The 24,964-nt window shown below is 36.1% G+C and overlaps 1 protein-coding gene across 6 annotated transcripts; it reads right to left on the minus strand.

Moving 5' to 3' along the window:
* Nucleotides 1-419: 419 nt before the first annotated feature.
* LOC131162866 (ATP-dependent DNA helicase Q-like SIM) lies at nt 420-23,998 on the minus strand. Of its 6 annotated transcripts, none has more exons than XM_058119471.1 (17): nt 23,870-23,985; nt 21,051-21,209; nt 20,107-20,708; nt 19,800-20,019; nt 19,598-19,708; nt 18,954-19,143; nt 18,404-18,728; nt 17,991-18,217; nt 17,712-17,768; nt 17,468-17,548; nt 8,206-8,269; nt 4,079-4,178; nt 3,918-4,001; nt 3,540-3,627; nt 2,937-3,050; nt 1,596-1,688; nt 420-871 (listed from the first exon to the last, which is right to left on the minus strand). In XM_058119471.1, the coding sequence occupies exons 3-17, from the start codon at nt 20,696-20,698 to the stop codon at nt 566-568; spliced, it is 2,652 nt and encodes an 883-aa protein (XP_057975454.1). In that variant the 5' UTR covers nt 20,699-20,708; nt 21,051-21,209; nt 23,870-23,985; the 3' UTR covers nt 420-565. The 6 variants fall into 6 exon arrangements, with proteins under 6 accessions (XP_057975454.1, XP_057975473.1, XP_057975458.1 ...); XM_058119490.1 differs by lacking the exon at nt 21,051-21,209 and having other exon boundaries at nt 20,107-20,370; nt 20,494-20,708; nt 23,870-23,972; XM_058119475.1 differs by lacking the exon at nt 21,051-21,209 and having other exon boundaries at nt 23,870-23,998.
* Nucleotides 23,999-24,964: the final 966 nt, after the last annotated feature.

Genomic DNA, 24,964 nt, shown 5'->3' on the forward strand with positions numbered 1-24,964 from the left:
AGCAAAAAGACACAAACCTCCCTTCAAAAGACTTATGTTTTAGTAAAATATAAGAAAAAATTTGTGTTTTTTGACAAACCTCTCTGAATTTTTTGAAACTTTAGGAGAGATCCCTATCTTTTTCTCAAATCTCAAGAAAAGTTAGTATCTTTTGCCCTAATATATATTATATACTTGTTAAAAACTAGTCAAAATGCTTTCAATTAATTAAAATATTGTTGAAAAAAGTCGATGAGGTCAAAAGCCCATCATTTCTCCAATATTTCTCATTCCGTCTACCCAATTTATCGCACATTGCACACGTGCATCTGCATCCTTCGCAGATCTCCTTAAGAACCAACACAAGCGAGTCATACAGTAACTCTTCAACTCTGCTATCAAGATTATCCTCTCATGAATTCATTACGGAGAAAACACACTAACGCAATTCTAGCACTATTTGTCAATTATTTGTGGGAATTGTCTGTGACAACAATCACAAGAACAAAAACTGATTCCAAACTTCAAGATGTACATTAATTGATATAGATGAAATGGAAAACAACTTCAGAGAACATTGTACAATTTATTGTTTCTGTTTCAATAGTTTTGCTGACAATCTTCCTCGAACTGTTTTCATATCTGGGCGACCTTTCTTAGATTTTCTTTTCCGTGGCTTTCTTCTAGATTGCCTCATTGCTAAGCGCTGGCGACGAATTTCAGGATCAGCCCAGCCTTTTCCCCATTCTGAGAATGTAGAAAAAGATTTGGGGTTTCTCATGGAGAGCAGCATATCTGCTTCAGGGTAAATGTTGAACGTTAGATGTGCATTGGATTGCAAAAATTCCAATCCTAGCTTTGTTGGCTCTGGGAATTTTGTCTGAACACACGTCTGCAAAAGACGTTTGAGTAAAAAACATCAAGATCAGCATGGTTTGTGCATGTGCATTGATGCACACTCACATATGCAGAGATGCATTGACTTATTTGATGATATGCTCAATACAAATATAAGGCACTATTGTTACTTGCTCATTAAATTTAACCAGCAGCATATTGTTCGAGCTGAATATGGAAACTTTGCATAAAAGACCTTCTAAGTGCTTATGTGCTTGCAGTTTGTTTCCCATAAAGCTCCATTAAAAAGGTTAAGGAGTTTATTTCAGCACCTGTTGGTCTCGCTATTACGGGACAGATGGATATGCCCTAGAATTGAAAATATGGTTTCTCAAACCATTCCCAAGAACTTGCATTTTTGCAATGTAAGCCATAAGATATGGCTCAGTATGTGGCTTGGTCTGGATTAAAACATCTAAAGCAAACATGCTGAACAGTTTGGTCAATCAGAAAACGCACTTGCATCACATTTGGTTGACAGAATGAGGTAGGAATAGAATGGAACAAATAATATAAAGAAGAGTGGCAAATTCAATTCTATTCCGTCCAAAGATATGGTTAGTTGTGCAACTAACAATGCCAACAAGCTAAGATGTCCTCGGTATCCCAGGGGATCAGACACCCCAGGTTTGAAATAATATGTGAGCATTATTTTGATTATGATGATATAGACTATGAAATTGACAATCAGAAAACTACAAAAGTTATAGAATTTATACCTTGCCATCTCCCTCTCTAATGTATCCTTTATCCTCCAAAATTCTAGCAAGACCTCTCCACCATAGCATGTCAGTTGCCATAAATTTTTGAGACTGATCAAAGCATGAAAATCATCAAACAGAAGCCTGTTAACCTTCTGTCTCTTAAGCATCAGAACAATGTGACAGATGTAGCAGTTTTTTTGCAAGCTAGAAGACACAATTGAAATTGAACATGATTGGAGGAGGCATATTCATCATGGACACAGAATTTAAATTGGAAGCAAATTTATCATGGAATGTAGAAAATCATCTTTCCGAGTATCTCCCTCCTTTTTCTTGTCAACAGCTAGCTAAAGAACCACAAAATCTAATACAACCACGTGGAAAACCAGATGGCATAGTTTGCACAGAACTTGCCAACCAACATGGTGAGGTGGTTCTTGGATTGACTTTCAAAACTGATTGACTCCAATTCAACCTAATTATTAACCAATTGAAAGCAAGTGAATAGAAAGCACTTCAAGGATGCCCAGCTGCTGCTGATCTTGAAGGCCTAAGCATTTGCATCCTCAGTGGAGATGCCTAGTAAAATTTTTACAGAACCTTCAAACTTTACAAACACATACTGCAACGTTTTCATTTAAATAGTGATATTCTTGAAAAGAGTGCCATTAAAGAAAGTTTACAGACCCACACCCTACTTGAATCCGTACATCTCCTAAAGTATGAAAAAGAAGTCAACTAAAAGCCTAAAAAAAGCTTGCTTACACCCAACATCCACCAAAGAAACCAAATACTCATTCTGTAAGCTTCAAGTCACTGAACAATGTGAGAATAAATGAGTGACTCATCGTTGTTGTAACACATCATACACGCCTCAAGAGAAAGCAGATTGCTGGTGCCAACTCTGGCCAGTCAAAGAAAAGCCTTTACTTTGGGAGGAAATAAAGAAAGAGGAAATAGACATATTATGAATAATGGTAAGGCAAAAAGGAAATAAATTTTCTATATCGCCCAAACTCTCTCACACATGTACTAAAAGGTGAAAAAAATTTCAAGAAATACATTCCCCATCAAGAGCAATGAAAGAGGAAAAAGACAAATCATGAAGAATGACAAAGCAAAAAATAAATAAATTTTCTATCAACACCAAAATCTCAAACTAAGCAAATGATACACATTCTAGAAGATTTCAAGAATTTAACACAAATGCTTGCTACATACATAGGATTCAGAATGCACATATGCTCTACTTGCACACAAGCATGCACGCACACATGTGCGGGTGCAAAAAACTGTGTGCGCGCGCTTTGTATTGGGTTTTGGGCATGGAGAAAGGGTACGAGATCCAAAAACTACCTGTTCCCTTATTCTACTGACGAGCATCCGGATGTTTGGCTTCTCCATGAATCTCCCTCGTTTAATATCACATGTTAAATCATCAAATGAGTCATCTACATAACTACACCTTCCCTGAAATTAACAATTGCTTTAGTAAAAGATTACAACAATGACATTCATGAATAAAATGCATTGATTAGGTATTTAGAAATTTGAAAATCATACTGCCAGTTGCTCTTCAGAAGCACCTCAACAAATTTTCTCTTGCTTTATTTTGTTTCCATTCCATTTCAATAGAAAACATTATTTAAACAGAGCAGATGAAAAGTGGGATGGTTGATGATAGCCGAAACAAACATATCTAATGTTAAGTTTGACATTCTACAATATTAATGCCAAAAGGGAATGGTTTTTGCTTGGAATGAACTGATGGCAGTAAAATAAGCAACAAAAGAAAATGTGGTCGAACAAGTCTTTAGATAGTAAAACAAAGTAAAATTCCAGGCTCTCAATACATTTTAGTACCAAGTGCATTCAACAGCACCAATTCAATGCCGACAGAAAGATAGGAAAAAGAAAAAGAAATTTAGGGGGGGTACGGTAGAATTTAATGTCACTCACGTAATAAGCAGCAATAGTCTGCATGAAAATATCTGCTTCCTCTTTCAAATTCTGCATCACAGGAGGTCCATCACCACAGACATCACACCTGCAAATAAGAATCTCCAACAAAAAATTTTCAGTTTCTTTGACAAGCATAAATACACCTCAGTGATCTTGTCAAAATATAGCAGAGAGAGAAAGAACTATTGTCATGAGAATCCACACCACTATTTTTAAGATATAAAGGACAGTGTCTTTGTAGCAGACACATAGCTTTGCTTCATAATTGTGAGCTGATTAGTGATTCAACCCTATGGAGAGATGTGGTCTATGAAATAACTTCAACCAAACAAGTAACCAAGTTAAAACATAGGATGGAAAAAGTTAGTTACATACAAAAGACACTTCTCATAACTAAAATCCTCCCCGAAGTACTCCACAAGCATTTTGGCCCGACAATGTGAAGTATTCATTCCATATCTGCAAGTGACCAGCATGGCAATAAAATGTCTTACATTGATAAAACAAACAATGTTTCAAGGGGCTGTTTAACAAACCTAAAGCAGTCAGATAACATTTTATAAGCTTGTTTTGTCTGCTCTTGACTCCTTTGACTTGGCAGAAGTGTGGGAATCCTTGACAGGTTTGCATATAAAACTGCTTGACAAAACCAAACACATTTATCTAAATATTAATAAATAATACTATTTAATCCTTTGTGCAATTAAAAAAAGTTATTTAATTCCAAGCGCCCTATTTGATTAGAATTTTTGGCAACATAAATGACACCCTATGAGACCAATACACAAACACACACACACATACAATATTATGAAAAAAGAAGGTGCTTTATAATCTCTCTTCCCAAGCCAAATATCATAAAATGCCTCCTTCAAATTGTCTTATACAGGAAATGAACTGTAGAAAAAGGTAAATGAAACAACATATATAATGTTCAAAACTGAGACGCTTCAAATGGGATACTCCAAGTTTAGACCACTTAACAACATCCTCTTCAGACAGCACTCTTCTTCCTTGTCATATTAAAAAGACCTTCTATTGCAAGCCTATATTGCCACATTTCCCATGCAAACAATCATTCAAAATCTTCCTACTCTAGCCACCCATAATGTAACGGTCTTGGGTGCAACTTCGGTGAGGTTTTGTCCACTTTACCCCACTAGCCTCACAGGTTTGTCCTACAAAAGGCGCCTCACATAGTTGGAACCCAAACCATTCTTATAAGCCCAAGATCTCCTTAATACACATCCGATGTGTAACCATGATGTGCTTTCTCATCTGATCTCTGACGCCCTCTTCAGAGTGACTTATACCTCTGTGTAGGATCCGCCCACATGATAATACACTCAGGGTGGCTCTAATACCAAACGTAATGGTCTTGGCCCAACTTCGGTGAGCTATTGACCGCTTTGACCCACTGGAGGCCAAGACCATTACATTTGGTATTAGTGTTGCCCTAAGGGTACTATCATGTAAGTGAATCCTACATAGAGGTGTAAGCCACTCTAACAAAGGCGTCAAAGATCGGACGAGAGAGCTTGTTATGGTCCCACATCAGATGTGTACTAGGGAGATCTTGAGCTTATAAGGATGGTTTGGGCTCCAACCATGTGAGACACCTTTTATAGGACAAACTTATGAGGCCAGTGGACTAAAGTGGACAATACCTCACTAGAGTTGGGCCCAAAACCGTTACATTTGGTATTAGAGCCACCTTGAGAGTACTATTATGTGGATGAACCCTACACAGAGGTGTAAGCCACCTTGACAAAGGCGTCAAAGATTGGACGGGAGAGCATGTCACAATCCCACATTGGATGTGTATTAAGAAGATCTTGGGTATATAAAGATGGTCTAGGCTCCAACTATGTGAGGTGCCTCATATAGGACAAACCCATGAGGCCAGTGGGCCAAAGCAGACAATACCTCACCGGAGTTGGGCACAAGACCGCTACACATAGCATTTACACATGCACACACAAGTGTGCATGCATATAAACATAAATACATATTTATGTTGTTATCCTCAACTATTTAAAGGGAAAATATAGGTTTCAAGAAACTTGGCTTTCATATTGACTAAGAGCATTGTGGCCACATAGTTAACTTCTTAAATTACTAAAAAATTACAACTGTATTTATATTTTCTTCTCTTCTTAACTGTCTTACTCTTACCCTAGTTAGTGTAGAATGGTGAAAATGGATTCATGTAGCTGACCCCACATAGCGAAACTCAAAGACTTGGTTTTGTCTTCTTAACCATCTTACATGCACCACCACTTCAAATGAACCGATATACATAATAGCACATACACATTGAGAGAAAAACACATATGTACATTCATAAGTATGCTCACGTGTGTGTATTTTCTTGAAAAGATTTTGCTTTGTTTATTAGAATTACCAGCTCATAAGAAGTACGAATTTTGTACATAGAGTGAGTGTGGTTCTGCAAAAAATTACTAATATTTGTGCATATAAGACACAAAAATAACATGCCATAAATGATAGAGATATTGTAGCTTTTTTTGTGCATGTGTACAGAGTGCATATACAGGGTTTATACATAAAAAACATTGGAACATAAAGATGTCAACTTGTATGTCTTAAAAATGCAGAATGCCAACTTGTATGTCTTAAACATGCAGCATGTCAACTTATACGTCTTAAACATGCACTAAAGTTGCAATTGGGTTATGTCTTTATCAAGTTAATTCTCAGTCTGCAAATGGAGGTTAGATTATTATTAATATAGTAAAAAAGCCAGCTAAAGTTCTTTTTATTTTATTCTATTTTAAAGACCTCTACCTTCATGAACAGAGGGAAATCAAACAAAACAGAAATTGTATAATCTTAAAAGGGCCTTTGAAGTTTGAAGACAGAGGATAGGTGGCTAGGACAAGAAGCAGGTATTTGGATGGATCATTTCAACCCAGTTTAAAGGCCTATGTCCAAGAATAGGGTCCAGGGATTATTGGGTTCTAAATGCAAAAGTGCTTAATTAGTTGTTTAATTATGTGTTTAGTTTACTTGTATTAGGATTATGTATTTTGTAGGCTTGTTTGTAATGTTCATGTACTTTAGGGCTATGTCAATAATTTCCTTCTCCCCCTTTCCTCCCTCCCATCTTTCATGGCTGCAGATCATTGATGCTGCCTGGATCAATAGGATATTAGGAGCACAACTCTGATCGCTGAACAATCAAAAAAATGTTTTAGAACAACCATCCAGTGCCAAAAAATGATAAAGAGGAATAGATTACACAGTAATAATTTACCAAATAAATGCAGATGTGACTAAGTTCAGATGCTCCAAAATGCACCACAAACATAAATACAAAAAATGAAATTTGTCAATTCATATTCCAGACATCACATCAACCTTCTAATAATGTATTATTTGGAAAAATGAATAAGTTTAGATGCCCAAAAATGCACCACAAACATAAATACAAGAGATGAGATTTGTCAATTTATATTCCATACACCACATCAACCTTTTAATAATGTATTATTTAGAAAAGAGTGAAAAGATAAGTTAGCCCTTATACTCTTAACTGAAATATATTCTAATCCTTATAATTTTAATTAATACAATTTAGTACTTGTACATATTAATTTTGTTCAATTAATGTTGTCAAAGTTTATGAATTGGAGGGTGGGAATTAAGGGAACATCCCTCTGCTGGTGGATTAGTTGGGATCCGAGTGGAACACAGTTGCCATTGGTTAAAATATGCACTACAGTTTGAAATTATTTTATGCTGACGATGCATCATGTTAATGAAGGCATAATGAATTATCATCTCAGGGTTAAAGCTTCTTGTGTGTGTTTTTTTAAACGTTAGGCTCCTTGGAACTAATAGTAATACAATATGTGATGTTACTTAAACATTTTATGCATGCCCTAGTTGTGCTAATTAGAACAACAAATATAATTGCATGAGATCAGTAAGTTCAAGTCCTCAATTGTACTAACTAAAAGCATAGAGACTAAAATAGATTTCAGTTTTTATAGTATAGAGACTAGTTTATGATTTCACAGATCAATACAAAGAAGTTTAATAAAGTGATTTAATTTGAGTTAAAGGTCCCAAAATGACTAGAGGAAGGCCAAAGATAAAATGGTTTGAGAACCCCAAAAAAAAATATTATAGGTGACAATAGAAAATATAGCTTATATTGAACTAGTTTGAGAGCAGGCCTTGGATCAACGGTAAGGTTGCTCCTTAGTGACTGGTTAGTCACAAGTTCGAGTTCAAGGAAACAGTCTCTTTGCATAAAAGCAGGGGTAAGGCTGAGTACGTGGTGATGACCATCCCCCCACCCTCACAAAGTGGGGAGTCTTGTGGCCTCGAAACACACTTTATCTAGAGTAGTTAGAAGGAAATTTTGGTCTTTTTTATTAATGAAAAACAGCCAAATCTAACAAGGAGTGACAATAAAAGATTTATAAGGGCTCCATTATATTGGTTCGTCATAAGTTCCATTCATTTCTAATGTTAAAACTCATTCTCTGAAAATGTGTCACAAATATTGATTTTGAGATACAAGTTATGCATGGACATTGTTGATCCAACTTACCATGAATAATTCACCAAAATCAAACACTATGCTTTCTAGCAAGCCTACAATATATTTCTCAAAAACTAAAAATGAACTTACTGCAGTCTGCCAATTTGCCATCCCTTCCAGCTCGACCTGCTTCTTGGTAATATGCTTCTAAACTCTGCAATTAAACAATTGCTGAAAAGAATCTAGCAACACCAAACAAAAAAAAATTGATATACCAAAAAATAGATCAAGAACTGCAGATAAATTGTTGAAATTTCTTGAGGGAACATAGGACAAGGGTTGGACCCACAAAAAACTGCCGGTTCTTCCCGGTAGATTCTTGCCTGTCTCCAAAATATGGACCAGTTTGAGAAAGTGTGCAAAGTCACCGGCCAGGTAATCAAACCATTTGAGGGGGGGGGGGGGGAGTGCTCGGTCGTGGGCGGTTGGATTAATGTCTACAATAACAAAACCAAGCCTTAAGTCCCACTAGGTGGGGTTGGCTACATGAATCCTTTTCTACCAATTTATGCGATCATGGACAATTTCTTTCGACAAATTCAGGACTATTAAATCCTTACTCACTATCTCATTACAAGTTATTTTAGGTCTGTCCCTACCCCTTCTACTACCCCTCACAATAACTAACTCACTCTTCCTCACTAACGCACTATATGGCCTACGTCGCAAGTGTCCAAATCATCTGAGTCGCCTCTCCCTTATCTTATCTTCTACAAGAGCTATGCCTAACTTACTACAAATATGTTCAATTTTTAATTTATCTTTTAATGCTATACCATTCATCCATCTAAGCATTCTTATCTCGGAACCTTTCACTTTTTGCATATGTTGTTCCTTAGTTGCCCAACATTCTGATCTATATAGCATAGCTGGTCTTATAACCGTCCCATAAAATTTTCCTTTTAATTTTAAGGGTATTCTACGATCACAAACCACACTTGAAGCACTTCTCCAGTTTTTCCCAACCTAATTTAACTCTGTGCATTACATCCTCTTTAATTTCTCCTTCAGCTTGCATAATAGATCCAAGGTACAAAATCTACAAGTGCTATTTATTTCTACATCATCAAGTTTAACTTTGTCTCCAATATTCCTCCTATTATTGAAATTACATTTCATATATTCTGTCTTATTTCTACTTATCCTAAAGCCTCTAGATTCTAAAGCTTCTCTCCATAATTTCTAACTTAACCTCTACTCCAGCCTTAGTTTCATCAATCAATACGATATCATCTGCAAACAGCATACACCATGGAAACTCATTTTGGATACTCCCAGTCAATTAATCCATCACTAAAACAAAAAGATAGAGGCTCAAAGCAGATCCTTGATGTACACCTCTTTTGAATGGACATTCTTTAGTCTCTCCACCTATGGTCCTTACACTAGTCATTGCTCAATTGTACATATCTTTAATGACATCAATATACCTATTACGTACACCTTTTTTTTCTAAAACCCACCATAGAACTTCCCTAGGTACCCTATCAAACGCTTTCTCTAAATCAATAAATACCATATGCAAATCCCTCTTCCTTTCCCTAAGCTTTTCCATTAATCTTCTTAAAAGAAATATAGCTTCTGTAGTAGATCTCCCAAGCATAAAACCAAATTGATTTTTTAAGACCTTTGTTTCTACCCTTAATTTTTGTTTAACTACCCTTTCCCACAATTTCATCGTATGACTCATAAGTTTAATTCCATGATAGTTATGACAATTTTGAATATCTTCTTTATTTTTATATATAGGTATTAAAGTGCTTTTTCTTTATTCATCTAGCATTTTCTTAGTTTTTATAATTGTGTTAAATAAATTAGTTAACCATATAATTCCATTATTCAATTCCACGATACTAAAGTGTTTTTCCTCTACTCATCTGGCATTTTCTTAGTTTTTATAATTGGGTTAAATAAATTAGTTAACCATATAATTCCATTATCACTTGAGCATTTCCAAACTTCAATTGGAATGTTATCAGGTCCTATAGTTTTTCCATTTTTCATTTTTTTAGTGCAAACTTAACTTTGTTAACTCTAATCTTGCAAATAAATCTCATATTTTTCATCTTTTTCTCATTTGTCAATTCTAAGTTTAAGCCTTGCATTTGGTTTTCATTAAATAGCTTACTAAAGCAACTTCACCATCTTTCTTTTATGTCTTCTTCCTTAACTAAGACAATGTCATCCTCATTTTTTATGCATTTCACATTACCTAAGTCCTCACTTTCCCTTTATTTTGTATCTAATCTATCATACAAATTATTATATGATCTATGTTTAGCTTCGCTAACGACCTTTTTTGCATTTTTTCTTGCCTCTTTATACTTTTCAAAATTATTCATGTTTCTACATTTTTGCCATATCTTATACCAAATTCTCTGTCTTTACGGATTTTTGAACACCTTAATCCCACCACAAACTTTCTTTGCTATTCTAGAATCTTTCTCTTGACTCACCTAAAATTTCTTTTGCTATCTTTTTTAATAAAGCCAGCTATCCTACTCCAAAGAATGTTTGTGTCTACACAATCCTCTATAATCCAATCACCATCTTTGATAATTTTATCTTTAAATTTTATTATACTATCTCCCTTTAGGTTCCACCATCTAGTTCTCTTACACTGATTTATTTTATCCTTTCTCTTCCATTTTTTGATACATATATCTAACACAAACTCTATGTTATGTGGTTAAGCTTTCACCTAGGATAACTTTACAATCCTTAAACGATAAACGTTCTACCCTCCTAGTTAAAAAAAAAAAACCAATTTGGCTTTTATTTTGTCCACTTTTGAATGTTATTAAGTGTTCTTCTCTCTTCTTAAAGCAAGCATTCATTGTAATAAAATCGTATGACATAGCGAAGTCTAAGATCATCTCTCCAAGCTCATTTTTGTCTCCATATCCATATCCTCCATGTATCCTCTCATAAACTTTATTATCCCTTCCAATGTGTCCATTCAAATCTGCTCCTATGAATATTTTCTCAATCCCTGATATGCCTTGTATAATATTATCCATATCTTCCTAAAATTGTCTCTTAAGATTTTCTGATAAGCCTACTTGAGGAGCATAAGGACTAATGGTATTTACTATCTCTTGGCCTAAGACCATCTTGATTTTTATAATTTTATCCCCTACTCTGTGTACATCTACAACACTATCTTTCAAGTTTTTGTCTACAATAATTCCTACCCCATTCTTATGTTTTTTTGCCTAGTATACCAAAGTTTAAATCTTGATTCATCAATTTTTCTAGCTTTCTCCCCCACCCACTTAGTTTCTTGAAGACAAATTACATTAATTTTTCTTATAATCATTGTGCCCATAATTTCTGTGTTTCTACTCGTGTCCCTATATTCCAAGTTACTAATCTAATCCTAGTCTCCTGAACTAACGTCTTTACCCGCCCACGTTTTGAATGATGCGGGAACTCTTGCTTATTTGACAACGTACCCCATCACGAGCCTAACTTGTTTAGGGCATTATGCTTGCCTATGACTGCTTGTCTCATGCGTTGGGGATGGGTTTCCATCACGTAAATACTAGTGTAGGTTTATTTTCTACTAGTTGTTTTTTTGTATGCCAAATAAGGTAGTATGACTCCTCAGTCACTTTGATGTTTCCTAGTGCCAAGATGAGAATTGCTTGTAAAGCTCTTTAGGAGAGGGTGAGTGTTCATCAATCTTGTAAAACTCACTAGCTATTGACAACGTGTTTAGCCTACTTGCCACCCTCGCTAAACACACAATGTTAACAGAGGTGTTGTTAATGAATTATGCTGCTTCAATGTTTACTGCTCGCTTGCCACTGTTTTCATGATTGCTTACTACTTCTGATGATATTTGATTGAATGCTAATGAAAGTGTTTCATGGATCAATTGTGGTGAACGATAGGCTAGCTAGCTAAGCAAGAGTGCTTTAGCTAACGCTACACGGTCCTTTCACAATATGTGAAAATAGTCGGTCTGTAACACCTTGTATCATAGCTCGGTAAATTGCTACGTGAATTCAATTTCCTTCGTTATGGGATTGGGAAAGCTTTGGTAAGTGACCATGGCACCAACCAATGCTGAGAGAATCAGCGTGCTGGAAGCACAAACTGAGACAACAATCAACAATGTGGCCGTAGAGGTGACCCAACTAAGGGAACTTATTGATGAAGTAATGGGATCACAAAAGCATCAAGCAAGTTTGATAGGTGAAATGTCAGAGGACTTTCACCATGCTGTGGAAACTTTGCAGTCTTGGATAGCTGATCTGGATGAAAAGATGAATCTAATGGTTCTTGCTATGGGAAACTCTAACACTCCGGGGTTTAGCAAGACCAACGTATTAACCTAGGACGCATGGGGGTGCCCGTGATTTCAAGGAGTTGGAGAACTTCTTGTTTGATATGGAGCAGTACTTTCGCGCTGTGAGGATGGCCTCAGAACATGTGAAAGTGGATATTGCGACCATGTACTTGGTTAGTGACGTCAAACTATGGTGGCATACCAAGTACAGTGAAATCGAAAATGGACGTTGTGTAGTGGATAATTGGGCAGACTTTAAGAGAGAGCTCAAGGCCCAATTCTTTCCTGAGAACGTTGAGTATAATGCTAAGAAAATGCTAAAAGACCTCAAGCATACTGGGGCAATCAGGGAATATGTGAAACAATTTTCTACTTTGATGTTGGATATCTGGGGCATGTCGGAGAAGGGCAAGTTGTTCTATTTTTTTGAGGGGTTGAAGTCGTGAGCAAGAATTAAACTTCATAGGCAAAGAGTTCAAGACTTGTCCACCGCACAAGCTACCGCGGAACACGTGATTGACTACGCTAGTGATAATGCCACTTCGTCCAAAGCATTTGGCAGAGATGGAAATAGCAGAAAGTCTTTCAAGAAGGGCAAACCCAAAAGTGGGGGAGCCAACTATAAGGCATCAACCTCAAAGGAAGCTTCATCGTCTCGAGGATTCAACACACCCAATGGAACGGGTAAAATTTCATTCTACTTGTGTGGAGGCCCTCATAGAGTTATGAAGTGCCCACACAAGAGATCCCTCAATGCCTTATAAGCTTCCACTTTGAAACAAGTGGTGGAAAGCGATGTGGAAGAGGAGGATACCCTGAGGGTGGGTGCAATGCGTCAGGTGAGCGCATTGGAAAAGCAGACGAAAGTTACACAAGCAAAAGGACTAATGTTTAAGACTTGAAGATCAATGGGAAGAGTACCCGCGCTATAGTTGATACCAGGGCTACTCTTAATTTTGTTTCGTAGTTGAACACATGGAGACTCAACTTATCCTTGGAGAAGGATACAGGACGCATGAAAGCAATTAATTCTTTAGCCCAGCCTACTCTGGGAGTAGCCAAGCAAGTGACTATGAAGCTTAGACAGTGGGAAGGTCATGCGAATTTCACAGCGGTGCCATTGGATGACTTTCTAGTCATCTTAGGAATGGAATTCTTGAGGGGGACGAAGGCAGTGTTGATGCCTTTTGCTGGTTCCCTATGTCTAATGGGAGATCACCCTTGCATGGTGCAAGCCATTACAACGAAAGGAGACGATGGGAAGTTCCTTTCAGCCATGCAACTCAATAGGGGGATTAAGAAAGGGTGAGCAAACATGTCTAGCATTGTGTTGGTAAATAAAGAAGTAGGCCAAGAGCAGGTGCCTACGACCATCCAAGCAGTGTTGGATGAGTACAAGGAGGTGATGCCGGATAAGCTACCTCATAAATTGCCTCCACGACGGGCTATGGAGCATGAGATCGAGTTGTTGCCAGGAGTGAAACCACCTGCTAAAGGGCAATATTAGATGGCGCCTCTAGAGCTAGCAAAGCGGAGGAAACAACTTGATGAGTTGTTGGAAGCGGGATATGTTTGCCCTTCCAAAGCACCGTTGGGAGCACCGGTGTTGTTTCAGAGGAAACATAAAGAGCATCTACGGAAGGTGTTCAATAGGTTGAGGGGAAACAGTCTATATGTGAAGAAATAGAAATGCTCTTTCGCTCAACGGAGCAACAAATTCCTATTTCATGTGATTGAGCAAGGTCATATCCAGAGGGATATGGAGAAGGTAAAGGCGATTCACGAATGGAAGATCCCCATGGCTGTGAAGGAGTTGTGTTCCTTACTTGGCCTTACCAACTATTACTAGAAGTTCATAGAGGCGTATTCACGGAGAATGACTCCAATAACAGAACTACTGAAATAGAGGTATTATTAGTCACACATGCGTGATAATGTGGTTGATTATACTCGGACTTGTCTCACTTGCCAACAAGACAAGGTGGAGCGGAAGAAGAGTGCAGGGTTGCTGGAGCCCCTACCAGTATCGTCCAAACTGTAGGAAAGTGTCTCACTGGACTTCATCACCAATCTGCCCAGAATGGGAGATGCAGGGTCTATACTTGTGATTATAGACTGGTTTTTGAAGTATGGTATGTTCATAGCCGCACCAAAGTACTGTTCGGCAGAGTAGATGGCACAATTATTCGTTACGAATGTTGTGAAATATTGGAATGTTCCCCAAGACATTGTTTGTGACCGAGACTCAAGATTCACTGGCAACTTCTTAGCAGAACTTTTTAGAATCATTGATTCATATCTTGACATCTCTTCAAGACTTCGAGTTATCACCAACAGACAAACGGACAAACGGAGAGATTTAATGGACTACTAGAAAAGTACTTGCGTCATTTTGTCAATGCCAATCGGAAGAATTGGGTGCAACTACTTGATGTGGCTCAGTTCTATTTCAATGTCCAAAGGAGCTCAACAACCAACAAGAGTCTTTTTGAGCTTGTTACAGGCCAGCAACCGCTGTTACCTCACACAATGGATGATTCGTGCAGAGGAAAGAGTCCCAGGGCGTACATCTTCACCAAAAAATGGAAATAGAATCCAGAGATTGCTCGAGCCTATCTGGAGAAAGCTTCTAAGCAGATGAAGAAGTGGGCAAATCAGGGGAGAAGACCGCAACACTTCAACGTAGGTGACTTGGTGCTTGTTAAGCTCAATCCTGAACAAATCAGGTCACTACGAGGACGATATAGGAGACTACTTCGCAAATGTGAAGAACCAGTCCCCATCTTGGCCAAAGTCGGGAAGGCCTCTTACAGAATCGACCCTTCGACTTGGATGAAAGTGCATCCTCTGTTTCACATCAACTACCTTAAGCCGTTCAACGCCGACACCGACGATCCGAGCAAAATTCAGTCAAACAGAGTAGATTTGAAGATAGTGCAACCTAACAAACGTGAAGTTGAAGATATCCTTGCAGACAGAGAGTTCATATCCTCAAGAAAGAAGCAGCGGGAGTTCTTAGAAAAGTGGAAAGGCCTTGATGATAAAGAAATCATCTGGATTTCTGCGGAAGAAATGCAACTGTTTGTGGTCCAAGTTGAAGTGTACCTAGCATCAAAGTCTACGAGGGCGTCAACCACATAAGTGGGGGAGTGTCACGAGCCTAACTTGTTCAGGGCATTATGCTTGCCTGTGACCGCTTGTCTTATGCGTTGGGGATGAGTTTCCATCATGTAAATACTAGTATAGGTTTATTTTCTACTAGTTGTTTCTTTGTATGCCAAATAAGGTCGTATGACTCCTCGATCACTTCAAAGTTTCCTAGTGCCAGGATGAGAATTGCATGTAAAGCTCTTTAGGGAAGGGTGAGTGTTCATCAATCTTGTAAATCTCACTAGCTATTGTCAATGTGTTTAGCCTACTTGCCTCCCTTGCTAAACACACAATGTTAATGGAGGTGTTGTTAATGAATTACGTTACTTCAATGTTTACTGCTCGCTTGCCACTGCTTTCATAATTGCTTACTACTTCCGCTGATATTTGATTGAATGCTAATGAAAATGTTTCATGGATGAATTGTGGTAAACGATAGGCTAGCTAGTTGAGCAAGACTGCTTTAGCTAGCGCCGCACGGTCCTTTCACAAAGGTGTGAAAATAGTCAGCTCGTAACACCGAGCACCGACACGTCACATCGCTTCAAGGCGGCAACCTAGTCTTGCCCACTCTCGCCCACTTTTCGCTATACCTGGGTGGTATATGTACAATGTGTCGCTTGTAGGGGATACCCTAATGAATATTCAATAAAGATTCATATCATAGTGATCTAACAAATTTTACGCTGGCTGTCAACTACCTAACGCAACCCTCCTCCTTTACCCAGGCTTGGGACCGACTGTGTGTGAAAATATTAGGGACATTAAGTGCATCACAAGCGGAGTTGGGTGGGTTAATGTCTAAATTATATTATATATTTATATATGTTATTATTGTAAAGAATATATATAATTACATAATATTAATTTGTAAATTGTTACTATTTAACATTGTTATTTGTAGTCCTATTATTATTATTATTTGTAGTATAATTAATTGACAATATTCTCGTCAATCTTATTAGTTATTATATGTAGTAATTATTAATATTATAAACTTATCTCTAATACTGTATAGGGAATTCTCCATTGGTATTTTTTTTTTCACAACTGTCAAATTTATCTTTATGATATAAATTAAAAAAAAACAAAAAAAAAACTGACAACATCACTATAACTATCCATACTTGTCCCAAAATACCCCTATAACTTCCTGTAACTATCCTAAACACCCTTATAATTAATAATTTTCTCTACAAATAATTCTTAAAAATAAATATATATTAAAAAAGCACTGGAGCATGCACAGATTGGGTGCCCACAGCTAGTTATTACCTTATAATTAATAATTTTCTCCACAAATAATTCTTAATATATATATATATATTAAAAAAGCACTGGAACATGCACAGATTGAGTGCCCACAGCTAGTTATTATTATTATTATATCTAAGTAATAAACATTCATTATTAGTTAATATTATTAGTAATGTTTACTCTTTATATGTTATAATTATATATGATATAATATGGAGATATTATTTTATATATATATGTATTGTACATAAATGCATGTAATTACAGCACCCCTACCCCTTTCCACTCTTTTAAGTTGGTCTGCATTTTGGGGACGCAGACAAGAATCGGCAACAAGGATCGGCCATTTTCTGTGGGTCCTGCCCTTGTCCGTTCAAGATGCAGACAACCCCATTTTTGTAATATGTTTTCCTTTCACCCTATTTTTGTATTTTATTTTCCTCATTACCCCAATTTGGTGAAAAAAAAAACTCAAAATTCTTTTTCATCCATTGCAAGATTGCCATGACAGAATGCGAATACTAATTTATGCTCATCAGTTGCATAGGTTGCCATCATAGGAAAGTGAACTATTAATTTATGCTGTGTTGAAAAGAATGTCAAAGAAAAAGAACTGCAAGACTAACAGGCATTACAGAGATGGGAATAGACCTGTGGCCAACCATAATGAATGATCCGTCGTACGTTCAATTTGTCAATCCCCATTCCAAAAGCAATTGTTGCAACAACAACCTAGAGGTTAGAGAAGAGCAAGTTTCATAAAATAAAATAAAAAAATGGAGCACATTGCAAAGTAAAGCATAAGGCTTGTTTCAAAGTCCAAATTCATGGAAATATAATGGGATCAAGAATTATCCATCTCCAATATTCAACAGTGTACACTACTCATTCATACCTCTAAATCATTTTCATGAAATTCCTTGTGAACACGTCTTAGATGTGATTTTGGTAACTGAGAAAAAAGAAAATTAGAACAATAAAATACTATTATTAGTGCACAAATCTGGAAAAGCTCACATACCCAATCAATTGTTTCGCAAAATAAAGAAAGAAAGAAACCAAATGAAAAAATGGAGTACTGAGAAGAAAGAGCTGGAGGACCACAGCTTGAAACAATCTGCAGGTAATCTGTGCTCTAAACTATTTTGGTGTAATTGAATTCTAAGTTCAGTACCTTTGCATTATAAGCAGCTGCCCTGACACCAAGTCTACAAAGGTGCTTCGCGATGCTCAATGTTTCTTTCCTAGTAGGGACGTATATGATAGTTGGTCCATGTTCTAGGGGCTCATGAAAAAGTCTTAATCTTTCTTCTAACTTGGTTGGTGGAACAAGTGCCTCAGAAGATTCACATAACCCCCAGTCCTCGGCAGGAGATTGTCCAAAAAATTCACCACAGCCAACTGCAACAACAAGAGCGATGAGATTCTATATTAGATAATCATCAATATGCAATGGTATAAACTATAAACAGTGTTTTTTTTTTTTCCCCATTTTATATTCAACAAGTGCTAGCAAGTCTTATCTTGCAGGTCAAAAAAATCCTAGGGTCTGTAACAGCATAAAAGGACTTTAGAAATAAGTCATACCATCCCAGTCATCCACAGTCTGAATGACGTCAGCCTCATCTTCCAGATATTTAACTGACAGTTGTCTCCCCTTTGAAAAAGTAGAGCTCTTCTCATCTGCAGAATTTACTTCATCATCATTTTCATCAAAGTAACCATCTTCAACATTGTCGATGTCATTCATACTGTCATTGGCACTGCTACTGGAGTCATCAGATGCACTATCTGAATCTTTTGACACATAATGTTTCTTTAGACCATTCATTCTCTTTTTAGTGTATTCATCTACCAAGCCATGAAAGTCTTTCTCATAAGAAGATGGAGAAGATGTCCTACTATGCTTTACCTGCAAATTGCAGAAGGGATTACAAAAGACGACAACAAAAAGAATTATGAATGAAGTTGTACTCGGAGAATAAACAGATTAACACCTAAAATTTTTCACTCAAAGAATTGTATACAGTTCCAAAAAAAGATCTAAGAGTTATCTAATCCAAGGGATAGCACAAGAGCAAAGCTTTCAAGAAATAAATAAGCTCCGGACCATATTTCCAAATAATAAACAACTTACATAAAATCGAAGATTTGGCCGGAAAAATGAAGTGAGCACAATCTTTATGTCTTTTGACATGCACAGTGACTGCAGAATGTCTTCTCGAACACGAATCGTAGCAGTAGCAGTCAATGCCATCAGTGGTATATCATATTTTAAGAAATTCAAACTGCAGGCGCTAAAGTTTTCTCGCAATGCAGACAATCGCCTAAAACATATATGAAGGAAGAGGTGAATAAGTTGAGGTAATTCCAACTAATATAAGAGCTCAGATGCTTTATGGGGAGTTAGGGGCAGAGAAAGTATTTATAACTTTCATTTTGGTAGACATAGTTGACTAGTAACTAAAGTGTACATGCAGGAATGCTCAAGTTATAATTCAAGGGTGGAACCAATCACCCTCCTAATCATAGAACTATCATGTTTTTGTGTATGTAACCACTAAACAATAAGAAAACATAGAAGAGGTTAAGAACTCCTATTAGCTATCTGCACATATTGGCAGCAGATTTGTAAAGCTTTCAGCAAATGATCCAGTAACTTACCAATATGCATTTGTTTTACAGATCGTAAAACCACTCCTAGACTAGCGATTGTTATGGAAAGAAACTTAAGAGAGGTGGATAGGGTGACTAAAAGATATGACAGATGATTAAACAGACCTATAGTCAGGTCTAAAATCATGACCCCACTTTGAAACACAATGGACTTCATCAATTGCAAACAGTGCGATCCCACGAGTCTCAGCAAGCCTCTGAAGTGGTTTTATCAGTCTGCAAAAAACAAATAACTAATTTTCTTTTCTTCAGAAAGTATAGAGACAAAAATTTATTTCTCCAGTCAAATAGACTAGTTAGTTATTACCTCAGTATTGTCTCTGGGCATACATAAATAATGTCATACATGCCACTCATCGCTTTCTTCTCCACCCTACTGTCTGGCTGTCCAGACCCAAGAAAACAAGCTGATACCCCATGTTTTGCTAGTTTTAGGCACTGATCATGCATCAAGCTTATCAGGGGTGAGATTACCACCACAACCTTCCCTGTCAATAATGCAGGAATCTGAAAGCACAGAGACTTCCCTACAAAAAATATGATTGTTTCAAATGATGACAAACCTAAGCATCAAATACAGTGGCATACCTAGATAAAAACAGGATAAATAATACCAGATCCAGTGGCAGCAAGAACAAGGCAATCTTGGCGAGCTACCCAAGCAGCCAGTGCTTCCTTTTGGAAACTTTTCAAGGATGAATATCCAAAATGCTTGCGCAAGATATCATTGGCCTTTTGCTCCCAATCTGATCCAATCTCCAATTCTTGTTGGTAGTAAACTGGCTGTGATTCTGGCACGGCCTGCATATTACAACCCATACTAGACAAAAGCTCCTCATGTTCTTCCACAGGCTTGGGCAACACCAGCGACTCAGAGCCTGACACATCCGATGAAGCATTAGTCCTGCTTCGCTTGGGTCTGCTCATAAATTTAAGATGTTCTGTTATGCTAGACTGTCTCATTTGACCTGAAGAATGTGACAAGGATGAGGCTATTTTACCCAGAGCATTTCCATTGCTGATGGAACATTGGGAACTACTTGACACACCCTTGTTGTTCCTACGAGAATCATTCAGAATAAACTCAATGGCATCATCTACTGACGGACCCACTGCTTCTATAGCTTCCTCAACAGATGGATATTCAAATCCCATTTCAACCAGTTTAGCCATGACTTCGCCTGAAGATAGCCCGGTGCTGTCCATTGTATAAAAGCTGTTTCCAGATGAAGGACTCAAATTTGTGGATGAGGAAAGAAAAACAACAACAACAAAAAAAAAAATGTAAAGCCAACATAGAAACACCATGCAACTGAGTAACATTCTAATGCTAAGCAGTGGCATAGATGCACTTAATTATTTTGATAAATTCCTGTATTCATTTTCAAACAATAATTTCAATCATTATTTTGAAAAAACTAACTCCACCTGTGATGCACTTAATGTCCTAATCTTTTCACACACATGCGGTCCCAAGTCTGGGTAAAGGAGAAGGGTTGCTTCAGGTAGCTGACAGCGAATGTAAAATTTGTCAAATCACTATGACATGAATCCTTACTGAATATTTGTTAGGGCGTCCCCTACGAGCGACACGTTGCAGTTGTACCACCCGAGTGTAGGAAAAGTGGGTGAGGGTGGGCCAGGTCGTCGCCCCGAAGCAACGTGCCGTGTCGGCACCTGGGTACGGTGTCAAATATGCGAGGGTTCTTGCATCATTCTAGATGTGGGCAGGTAAAGAAGTTAATTCAGGAAACTAGGATTTGATTAGCAACTTGGAATATATGGACACTTACGGGTAAAAGCATGAAAATTATGTACACAATGATTAGAAGAAAAATTAATATAATCTGCCTTCAAGAAACTAGATGGGCGGTGGAGAAAGCTAGAGAAATTGATATATCAAGATTTAAACTTTGGTACACTAGAAATGAAAAACATAAGATTAGGGTATGAATTATTGTAGAAAAAAACTTAAAAAATAGTATTGTAGATGTAAATAGAGTAGGGGATAGAATTATAAAAATCAAGATGGTCTTAGGCCAAGAGATAGTAAATATCATTAGTGTTTATGCTCCTCAAGTAGGCTTAGCAGAAAATCTTAAGAGACAATTTTGGGAAAATATGAATAGTATTATACAAGGCATATCAGGGACTAAGAAAATATTCATAGGAGGATATCTGAATGGATATGTTGGAAGGGATAATAAAGGTTATGAGAGGATATATGGAGGATATGGATATGAAGACAAAAATGAGCCTGGGGAGATGATCTTAGATTTTGCTATGTCATATGATTCTATTACAATGAATACTTGCTTTAAGAAGAGAGAAAAACACTTAATGACCTTTAAAAGTAGACAAAATAAAAGTCAAATAATTTTTTTCTCAACTAGGAGGGTAGATTGTTTATTGTGCAAGGATTGTAAAGTTATTTCAGGTGAAAGCTTAAGCACACAACATAAAGTCCTAGTATTAGATATGTGAATTAAAAAATGGAAGAGAAAGGATAAAATAAACCAGTGTAAGAGAACTAGGTGGTGGAACCTAAAGGCAGAAAGTATAATAAAATTTAAAGATAAAATGATCAAAGATGGTGATTGGACTATAGATGATGTGATAGATACAAATACTCATTGGAGTAGGATATCTAGCTCTATTTAAAAGATAACAAAATAGATTTTAGGTAAATCAAGGAAAATATTCTCGAGTAGCAAAGAAAGTTGGTGGGGGATAAAGATATCCAAAAAGTGATAAAGACAAAAAAAAAAACTTGGTATAAAATGTGGCAAAAATGTAGAAACAACGGTAACTTTGAAAAGTATAAAGAGGCGAGAAAAGATGCAAAAAAGGTCGTTACTAAAGCTAAACATAGATCATTTAATAATTTGTATGATAGATTAGATACAAAATAAAGGGAAAGAAATGTATTTAAACTTGCTAGAGTTAGAAAAAGAAAGAGTAAGGACTTAGGTAATGTAAAATGTATAAAAAGTGAGGATGATTTTGTCTTGTTTAATGAAGAAGATATAAAAGAAAGATGACGAAGTTATTTTAGTAAGATGTTTAATGAAAACTAAATAGAAGGCTTAAACTTAGAATTGATAAATGAGGAAAAAACTAAAAATATGATATTTATTCGCAAAATTAAAGTTAACGAAGTTAAGTTTGAACTAAAAAAAATGAAAAATGAAAAAGCTACAGATCGGATAACATTTCAATTGAAGTTCGGAAATGTTTAGGTGATAATGGAATTATATGGTTAACTAATTTATTTAACACAATTTTAGAAACTAAAAAAATGTCAGATGAATTGAGGAAAAACACTTTAATACCTATATACAAAAATAAAGGAGATATTCAAAATTGTAATAACTATCGTGGAATTAAACTTATGAGTCATAGATTTAAACTGTGGGAAAGGGAAGTTGAACAAAGATTAAGGCTAAAAACGAAGGTCTCAGAAAATCAATTTTTTAGTTTTATGCTTGGGAGATCTACTCAGAAGTTATATATCTGTTAAGAAAATTAATGGAAAAGTTTAGGAAAAAGAAAAGGGACTTGCATATGGTATTTATTGACTTAGAGAAAGCATATGATAGGATACCTAGGGAAGTTCTATGGTGAATATTAAAAAAAAGGGTGCATGTAGTAAGTATACTAATGTCATTAAATATATGTACGATGGAGTAATGACTAGTGTAAGGGCTATAGATGGAGAGACTAGAAATTTCCAATCACCATAGGTGTTCATCAAAGATCTGCTTTAATTCCTTATCTTTTAGCTTTAGTGATAGATCAATTGACTAAGAGTATAAAAAATAAGGTTCCATGCTGATTGATGCTGCATATCACAACACATGCACCCATTCAGCATAAAGTTTAGAAATTGGTAAAATTTTTCGTTGTTTTATGAATAAAGAACTGTTCTTCAAGTTAAATGTAGCCCCTCCAAAGTTACAAAAATCATAAACGCGAAAAGGGTTGCGTCAGCTAGGTAGCTGCGTAGAATCATTGTTGTGTTCATATGTTCCATCTGGTTGCAGAGAAAATCTATGAAAAAAAAAAAAATTTCTCGGTGGGTCTCAAATGCTTTACAGTTTAGACGATGAGATTTCAAAAACCGTCCATCGACAGTGCCCACCAACCTGCTTGACCAATATAGGATTTGGGTTTTATCTTCAGACATGTTTCCAGAAACTAATCGGAGAAATAGAAAAACCCCATGTGAAAGGGGAACAAATAATGCTATAATCCCAATTACAATATAGATGTTATCAAAAAACAAAAAGCATTGCAGGAACATTTTGCCTTTGAATTCAGTGATACGTGTACACATACATTCATCAATAACAAAGGCAATGGGAGGAATAACCATACCTCTGCGTTCTTCAATTGTTTCGATTAGTCAGAGAGAACTGCAGCGAGGTCGAGGAGACGGGAAGATTGGGCGCGTTTTTTGTGCTTTTGCATTTTGGGTTGCGAAACCAGGGAAGGGTAACTAGCTTCTACAGTATAGGAACGGCGTCGTTTCTTTATACCCAAATTAAAAATAAAAAAAAAAACAATTAAGACCAACATTGACTGAGAAAAATATAAATATAAAAACAAAAATTTAAAATTATAAATATAAATAGAAAATTTAGAAAACAGGAAATTCTTTCCTTGTGCCTCTAAAATTGGAGGTAAAAAATTTTCAAAAATTATGTAACACAATATTTGAAATTATGAATTTTGGAACTTGAATTTGAATTTTCAAGGATTTGGAAGGAATACAATATAATATTATATTATACTTTGTTATAATTCACACAAGTCCAAATTTAAGATTTAAAATTCATACTCCTAAAAAAATAAAAAAATATTTTCAAACATTTATATATTCTATATAGAAAATTTAGAAAATAAAGTAAAATTTTGTAATCATTAAAAAAATAAATAAATAAAACTATTTCAACCAATAAACTATGTCAAAACTTTATTATTATTATTATTATTATTATTATTATTATTATTATTATTATAAAACTAAAAAAATAATTATTATTTTTTTTGTAATATTACGAAAAACTGAAATGAAAAACAAAAAAATTATTTTTCGCACTCAAAAATGTCCTAAAATTCTAAACAATTGTAGTATGGTAATTGGACATTATTTGCATATTGGATCTTTATATGAGGAGTGTGTCTCATTATCATGTGAGTAAGAGTACATGTGTGTTTAAGCTTATAGAGTCTAAATTGTAAAAAGGGTTCACCTTAAATTCTTTCTCTTGCACACTTTTATTTTCTTGTATTAGAAAAATTGTTGTTAGTCTTTCACAATTGTGAAGCAAAAAGAGTGTCACTCTTTTATTGTATTTTCTCTTTATCTTGATAGTAATTAAACTTGTCGGATTGTCTATAGATGTATGTCTAGTGCCAAACGACATAAATTTCTTGTATTTGTTTTATTTCTTATAATTTCATTGTATA

Source organism: Malania oleifera, chromosome 1, assembly GCF_029873635.1.
Source record: "Malania oleifera isolate guangnan ecotype guangnan chromosome 1, ASM2987363v1, whole genome shotgun sequence".
NCBI lineage: Eukaryota > Viridiplantae > Streptophyta > Magnoliopsida > Santalales > Ximeniaceae > Malania > Malania oleifera.